Genomic DNA, 8,173 nt, shown 5'->3' on the forward strand with positions numbered 1-8,173 from the left:
GGTGGGTGGGGGTTGCGGGGTGGGCCCTGGGAATCTGAAGCTGGCAGGCGGATGGGGGCCAGCTGTTCGAGCACACGTGGACGATGAGGGCCTGACGCCGGCAGCCGCTGGTACCCACCTATCCTGCAACGGATCCTTTCCTGGTCCTCTGCCTCTCTGGTCTCCTGCTGCTGCCCCCCATCCACCCACACACCGGGTGCTTCCTTCCTTGCTGCTGCTACTGCCTCCCCCCCCTGCCGGCAGGTTCGTGTACGACCTGGACATCCCGCTGGTGAACGGCCGCGTGCCCTTCCACAAGACCGCCTTTGAGCTGGTCAAGCGCACCAGCCAGACAGACATCCCCGAGGGACAGCTCAAGGTGGGGGGGTGCTGCTGTGCCCGCATGTGTTTCGGGTGCACACAGACACACGCATACACACACACCTCACTTGTGCTTTTCCTAAGGACTAACACATGTGCACACAAAATAAATACGCACACGCACGCAAATGCATCGCATATACGGTCCCGCTTGTTTCTTCCCTTGCGCTCTCCAGAACTCACATTTGCACGCACGCCCCCAACACGTCCCCATCACGCCCCCATCACGCCCCCAACAGGTCCAGCTGGAGGCGCTGATCGACGCGTTCTTCCGCGACCTCAACGCCGCCACCGAGGCAGACGAGCAGATGAAGTTCAACGTTGCGGTGTCCGTCATGCTCATCCAGCGCCGCTGGCGCACACGCATGCGGGCCGCGCGCATGCGCAAGAAGAAGGCCTGGCGGGTGCGTGCTGTGTGCGTGTGCGTGTGTGTGTGTGTTGAGAAAAACACCAAAATGAAGCCCGCCCAAGCGAGTTACATTTGTGTGTGTATATCTGTGTGTATGTGTGCCTGTGTGCGCCTGGTTGCGCACATCCGGTGTCGCCTACCTACCTGCACAACGCCGTGCCCAGCACCCGCCTGCCCTCGCGCCTGGGCCTCCCCGCCCCGCCCTCTCGCAACATCCTCCTGCCTCCCCCGACACACACACACACACACACACACACACACACACACACACACACACACACACACACACACACACACACACACACACACACACACACACACACACACACACACACACACACACGCAGGCGGCCCGGCGCGAGGGCCCCACCTACAAGGCGCTCATCAGCGGCGGCGAGGCGGCCAAGGTGCTGGACGCACTCAAGCTGCAGCTGGCGGCGGAGGCCGAGGCAGACGCGGTACTGCGCCGCATCGCCGCGTTCAAGGCCAAGGCCATGAACCTGCCGCCGCCGCCCTCTGTGACGGCGCCGCCGGCGGCGGCGCGCTGGGCGTTCAACCCGGCGCTGGCGCCGCCGGCGCTGCGCGCCGCGCTGACGGCGGCGGCGGCGCAGGGCGGCGCGAGCGGCGTGCCTGGCGCGAAGCGGATCGTGGACCGCTTCCGGCGCCTCATGAGCGGCTTTGGCGGCGCCGCCAATGCCGGCGGCGATGACGATGATGAGCTGGGAGTGGCGCCGGGGACCCACAGCAGTGGCGCGGCGGCGGCGGCGCCTGGCGGCGGCCGCAAGCTGGGCGGCTTCATTCGCGGCATGCGGCGACTGATGACCATGACCAGTGGCGGCCGCGGCCGAGACCGGGAGCGGGAGCGGGCGCCGCTCGGTGGTGCCGGCGGCGCCGCCGGCACATCGGATGGTGGCGGCCATGACGACGAGCGGCGCAGTGGCGGCGGCCGCGTCGGCGGCGGAGCGGGCGGAGAGCAGGAGCACGCGGAGTCGCCGCCGCCGCCGCCGCAGCGGCGCAGCAGCGACAACGGCGGCGGCCTCCGCCAGTTCCTGCGCCAGCACACGCAGTGGATGCGTGGCAGCGCGGCTGCCGGGATCGTGGGGGATCACGACGGGGACGAGGACGGGGACGGGGACGAGGGCGAGAAGCATGTGGTGGAGGAGCGCCGCGCGCGGCGGCAGGAGCAGCGCGAGCGGGCGCGCCTGGAGGCGGCGGCGCAGGCGGCGGCGACGGCGGCGGCGGACAAGGCCGCGGCGGTGCGGCGCGCCCCCAGCACGGGAGCGGTGCTCGCCGGCGCCGGGCCGGGGGCGGGCGGTGCGCAGTTGGATGCGGCGCATCGCAAGCTGCAAGCCATGCTCAAGTTCGCCGCGGCCGCGTCAGCGCTCACGGCGGAAGCGGCGGCGATCGCGGACGAGCATGCGGTGAAGCGGCGCGGCTCCGCGGCCGCCGGCTTCGCCGCCGCGGGCGGGCCAGCGCGGCCGCGCAGCGCTGGCGCGGCGCTGCGTGCCGGTGCCGCAGGGGGCCGCCGTCAGCGTGATTCGCTTGAGACGGATGAGGAGGAGACGGAGGATGAGGCGGAGACGGACCTCACCCGCGGCGGCGCCAACAGCGGCGACAATACCCGGCGGAGCGGCGCCAACACCGCACGCCGCAGCAGCGCTGGCTACAGCAGCCGTGGCAGCAGCCGCGGCGGCGAGAGGCTGAGCGTGATTGGGGAGGAGCAGCGCGAGGGCACAAGCGCCCGGTCCCGGCGCCCCAGCGGCCGCAGCAGTGGCGGCGAGGGCGAGGGCAGCAAGCCGGACAGCCGTGTGGGCTCTGTGACGACGTCGGGGCACGGCGGCAGCCGCGGCACAAGCGCGGTGGCTGGCGGCGCGGCGGCTGGCGGTGCGCGGGCCAGGCCGGGTGCAACTGCCGTCACGGCCAGGCGCCGCCGGTCTCTGGATGAGATATACTGATGAGACAGATGAGACAAAATGAGGTGGAGTGTTGGGCTGGTGGGGCGCCGGCTCCAGGCACACGCGGCCTGGTGGCCAGGCGACAGCATACGAACGCGTGCGCGACACCTCGCAATTCATGGCGGTCATGGGGAAGTAGAGTAATGAATGGGGTCTGTTGCGTCCGCCGTGCATGATGCATTGATGCGTGATCATGAGTGACCCGTGCGTGGGGTGAGCAGATGATTGCACTTCGGGGCGTTGTGGGTGTTGTGGATTCTTTCATGCATGCGCGGACAGGGGGCTGCTGCTGCTAGTAACATGTTGCGGGAGGCATCGTATGTCGCCGTCCTCGTGATTCTCATATCAGGTGGCGTTGCTTGCTGAGCGTACGGCGCGCCAATGTCTCAATATTCTCATGACGCAAGACGGGGGATGTCCGGATCCAAGATTGCATTTGACGTTTGCTCAACGTAGTGGCCTCACACGCACGCCGTGGCCGCACGGACCGGCAGCACCTATGGCACACATGTGTTTGTCGGGTGCCATGGTGCGTGGGCTGCTGGGCCACTGAGTGGCCAGGCAAGCGCCAACGGCCATTTATTTGAGCACCGGAGCAACGGACTGCACATGCTGGGAGCAGAGCACGTGAAGGTGCAAGTGAACCGCCTGCGCCGGGGTAACGATTGAAGCAGGTGCAATTAGACATGGTAAGGAGCAGGTATGTTCTACTTGCCATATGGAGTGCCGTGTCTGCGGCACCGGGCGGCGAATTGTGTGTGCAATGGGACAGTGTTGCGGCAGGTTGGTGAGGTCCCGGAGGGTGCAGCTGATTCCCAGACCCCAGCAGATGGCAAACAATTTGCAACGGCAGGGCAGGAGTGCGCGGCTGGTCAAACGCCGGAGTTGCTGTACCGACGAGTTGCTGGCTGGCTGGAAGTTTGCTGACGCGCATTCCTCACGGGCATGCCGCATCTGTGAAGGGCACTGAAATGTGGGAGTGACGTACATTGGCATCAGTTGAAGTCAGGGGTGCCCTGCCCGTAGGGGACGTCACCAAGCAGCCCCTGTGCACATTGATGTCATTGGCACGCCGTCCGAACTGTGTCAGAAGTTCGGGGAGAGCGTCTGCGCGCTGAATGCGTCCTTCCAGGGGCTGGTACGTTCATATCGGTACTAGTGTTGAACATGTCTGAATGAATCGCAACTGCCGCTGCCGCAGCTGCTGGACGTGCGCGCTGCGACGGGCCTGCTGCAAGGCGGGTTTTCAGTGGCATTGAAGGAAACGGTGCATGCATTACCGCCAGGTACCGGCGGTGTTAACGGCGCGTTACAATGGAGTAACGTCGCCCCGGCATAGTTAGCTGATAGAGGTTACATGTGGGACGACAGCCGTGGACTAGCCAGGGCCCCAAAAACGTACGAGACACGCACGCTCACCCGAGGAGAGATCCCCGAATGACCCCCATGCTCCTCGCCTCCGGAGAGGGGAGGAACCCCAGGCCCGGCTCACCGCAAACGCTAGCGCTGCTCACCTAAGCCGTGGGTCGGCGTCATAAGACTACCTCTTGCGAGTCCCTAAGCTGACAAGCTAGGGTGAGGCCGGTGGCGAGTCCGCTGTTGGCCCTACCAAGATAACCCCTCCAACATCATCTGACGCTAGGAATGGGTGCTGGTTCGGGACAAGGTCCCAGCGGCGCGGAGGCCGACGCAGACTCACAAACGCAGCTAGCCGTGACCAGAAGTCCGCAATCACCTCCACACCGATCCTTCGCACAACAGCAACCTCCGCAGTCCGGTCTGCAGCATCACGGCAAGCGTAAAGGCGCTGTCGGCCGTATTCCATTAGCTGATAGAGGTTACATGTGGGACGACAGCCGTGGACTAGCCAGGGCCCCAAAAACGTACGAGACACGCACGCTCACCCATTCCATTAGCTGATAGAGGTTACATGTGGGACGACAGCCGTGGACTAGCCAGGGCCCCAAAAACGTACGAGACACGCACGCTCACCCGAGGAGAGATCCCCGAATGACCCCCATGCTCCTCGCCTCCGGAGAGGGGAGGAACCCCAGGCCCGGCTCACCGCAAACGCTAGCGCTGCTCACCTAAGCCGTGGGTCGGCGTCATAAGACTACCTCTTGCGAGTCCCTAAGCTGACAAGCTAGGGTGAGGCCGGTGGCGAGTCCGCTGATGGCCCTACCAAGATAACCCCTCCAACATCATCTGACGCTAGGAATGGGTGCTGGTTCGGGACAAGGTCCCAGCGGCGCGGAGGCCGACGCAGACTCACAAACGCAGCTAGCCGTGACCAGAAATCCGCAATCACCTCCACACCGATCCTTCGCACAACAGCAACCTCCGCAGTCCGGTCTGCAGCATCACGGCAAGCGTAAAGGCGCTGTCGGCCGTATTCCAGGGCCGCCACAGCAGCCAAGCACACGATGTCCCACACCGCCTGCGATAGCCCTGGTGGCGCCTGTACTAACCACAACTGGTTCCGTGTGATGTCCACATTCGCATGCTCCCGCATCACATCACGCAGAGCCTCCGCCACCACACAGTCCCAGAAGTGATGAACCCTAGCCCCAGCAGTCATCCGAGTCCCACACGGGCATTTCTCCACGCGTCCATCTGCGGCCCACGCCGCAAGCATCCCAAAGCCCGTGAACCCATTGACTGCCAGACGCCAAAGCGGTTCCTTGTGTCGCGGCTCCCACACCAAAGCCCACAGCCGCGCCAGGGCCGCCCGCAGCGCATGAATCGCTTCCGCTGGCGGCGCGGCGCCGCTGTAGGCCTCTTGGACGAAGGCCAAGTGACGCACGCGGAGCGCGTCGTACGCAGGCGCAAGTTGAAGCTGGGTTGCCTGCTTCACCGTAAGGGTCAGCAAGGGCACGTCAGCCGCGCCATGCCGCCACCCCAGGCTCTGCGCAAGCAGCAGCCATACCTGGGGGGCAGGAGGCGCGGAGGCCGCGCCGCCAGGCGCATGCAGTGTGGCCGACGCCGCCACCCTCCACGCCGCCGGTACACGGGCCAGCAGCGCGGAGAATTGGGCAGCGGCATCCGGGCCGGACTGCAGCTCCGGCGGCACGCGCGCCATATCCGTAATGCGCAGGATGGGGCGCAGGACGGACCGCTTGTACTGTATAGTGCAGCGACGTGCGAGGCGCGGCCCGAGCGCACCAGCCGGCTTGGAAGCCACCAGCTGGCGCACCGCGGCCATCGCCTCCCAGCACCGCACTGCCGTGCCGAGCGTGAGCAGACCCGGCAGCGCCATGAGAGCTGGGAAGTCACGTTCCAAGCCACCCGCCTGAAGCCCCGCCGCACACGGCAAGACTGGATTGCCCCAGAGCGGAAGTGCAAAGCACCAGGGCCCGGGCACCAGCACAGCCGGGCGTAGGATTGTGACCGGAGGCAGGTAGCTGAGGGCACCCAGGAGGCGCACGAGGGCCGGGCAGGTTGCCGCCACCGGCTGGCCGAAGATTGCACAGCCATCGGCAGCGGGTCCGACACCGCCGGCCGCCCGCTGCATCGTCAGGACGCAGAGGGGGTGGGCGGCCGTGTGTAGCTGCTGCACCAGGGCGGTGGCGGCGGCTGTCCACGGCGGTACGTAAGTGCCAGCCGCAGAGCCGTGCATGTGCTGCAGCCAGCGCACAGCCAACACAGCGTGTCGGGCGCGCACGTGTTCCACCACCGGCAGCAGTCCAAAGCCGCCATCGCGTGGCGGCAGGGCGACGCAGTCGGAGGGTAGGCCGGGAAGTCGGGCCCGGCCAGCACCTTGCGGCGTGGCAACGATGATGCGGCGGTCCACAAACCGCACAAGCGTTGTGAGGAAGTCTGCCAAAACCGTCTGCGGCGGCAGACCCGCAAACTCCATATGGTAGAGCACACGGCTGACGGCGTAGGAGGAGGCACAGAAGCCACGGCCAAAGGCAGTTAGGGGGAGGCCGCAGAGCGTCCCCAGGGTGCCAATGGCAGGGGAGAGGGAAGGAGCTCCCTGGGCTGCAGCCGTGCCAAGTGGGAGGTCGTAGAAGACCACACCCAGCGTGCGCGAGTGCGAGACTACGCGCAAGCCATGCGCCATAGCAACTGTGTTGGGCGGGGCAGGCGCGGCTACGGCACCACCAGCACCCGCGGCGGAGCCGCCGCCCGTCACGCCACCAGTGACCACAACACCGGCAGCTGCCCAAACCGCGCCCGCCCGAGAAGGCACCGCACCACCGGCCGCCAAGATGCCCCCACCAGAGTGGCTGGCGCCGGGGCCGCCGCCAGCCACCGCGCCACCAGCCGCCGCGCCGCCGGCAACCATGCCGCCGGTAGCTGCCACACTGGTCGCCGCCACGCCGTGAGCTGCCATGTTGCCAGCCGCTGCGCCGCCAGCCGCCAAGCCAGCAGCGACAGCGCGGGATAGTTAGCGGGCATAGTTAGCTGATAGAGGTTACATGTGGGACGACAGCCGTGGACTAGCCAGGGCCCCAAAAACGTACGAGACACGCACGCTCACCCGAGGAGAGATCCCCGAATGACCCCCACGCTCCTCGCCTCCGGAGAGGGGAGGAACCCCAGGCCCGGCTCACCGCAAACGCTAGCGCTGCTCACCTAAGCCGTGGGTCGGCGTCATAAGACTACCTCTTGCGAGTCCCTAAGCTGACAAGCTAGGGTGAGGCCGGTGGCGAGTCCGCTGTTGGCCCTACCAAGATAACCCCTCCAACATCATCTGACGCTAGGAATGGGTGCTGGTTCGGGACAAGGTCCCAGCGGCGCGGAGGCCGACGCAGACTCACAAACGCAGCTAGCCGTGACCAGAAGTCCGCAATCACCTCCACACCGATCCTTCGCACAACAGCAACCTCCGCAGTCCGGTCTGCAGCATCACGGCAAGCGTAAAGGCGCTGTCGGCCGTATTCCATTAGCTGATAGAGGTTACATGTGGGACGACAGCCGTGGACTAGCCAGGGCCCCAAAAACGTACGAGACACGCACGCTCACCCATTCCATTAGCTGATAGAGGTTACATGTGGGACGACAGCCGTGGACTAGCCAGGGCCCCAAAAACGTACGAGACACGCACGCTCACCCGAGGAGAGATCCCCGAATGACCCCCATGCTCCTCGCCTCCGGAGAGGGGAGGAACCCCAGGCCCGGCTCACCGCAAACGCTAGCGCTGCTCACCTAAGCCGTGGGTCGGCGTCATAAGACTACCTCTTGCGAGTCCCTAAGCTGACAAGCTAGGGTGAGGCCGGTGGCGAGTCCGCTGTTGGCCCTACCAAGATAACCCCTCCAACATCATCTGACGCTAGGAATGGGTGCTGGTTATGCTGCCAGGGTATATGGTCAAAATGGACCTTTGAAAACGTAGCCCCTGCGCCCAGCTATCAGTGCCGACTGATCGTGGCCTGCATCGACGTTTGTTGTAGTCGATATCAGGGGGGGGGCTCTCCTGGTCGATATGCATTTTGGCGGGGGGGTG

At 65.8% G+C, this 8,173-nt stretch overlaps 2 protein-coding genes across 2 annotated transcripts in view; one reads left to right on the forward strand and one right to left on the reverse strand.

Annotated features, from left to right (window-relative positions):
• Positions 1–4,291, forward strand: part of CHLRE_16g667350v5 (uncharacterized protein) — a 19,072-nt gene extending 14,781 nt beyond the window's left edge. The window contains exons 17-19 of the mRNA XM_043071083.1: positions 244–358; positions 600–764; positions 1,117–4,291. Coding sequence (XP_042915874.1) covers positions 244–358; positions 600–764; positions 1,117–2,724 — 1,888 coding nt within the window. The 3' untranslated portion in view covers positions 2,725–4,291. The remainder of the gene's footprint in view (positions 1–243; positions 359–599; positions 765–1,116) is intronic.
• A 347-nt stretch (positions 4,292–4,638) lies between these two features.
• CHLRE_16g667353v5 (uncharacterized protein) overlaps positions 4,639–8,173 on the reverse strand; it is a 4,461-nt gene continuing 926 nt past the window's right edge. Inside the window, exons 2-3 of the mRNA XM_043071084.1 lie at positions 5,887–7,071; positions 4,639–5,650 (exon numbers count right to left, since the gene is read on the reverse strand). Coding sequence (XP_042915875.1) covers positions 5,601–5,650; positions 5,887–7,060 — 1,224 coding nt within the window. The 5' untranslated portion in view covers positions 7,061–7,071 and the 3' untranslated portion in view covers positions 4,639–5,600. The remainder of the gene's footprint in view (positions 5,651–5,886; positions 7,072–8,173) is intronic.

The sequence above is a fragment of the Chlamydomonas reinhardtii genome, chromosome 16 (genome assembly GCF_000002595.2).
Source record: "Chlamydomonas reinhardtii strain CC-503 cw92 mt+ chromosome 16, whole genome shotgun sequence".
NCBI lineage: Eukaryota > Viridiplantae > Chlorophyta > Chlorophyceae > Chlamydomonadales > Chlamydomonadaceae > Chlamydomonas > Chlamydomonas reinhardtii.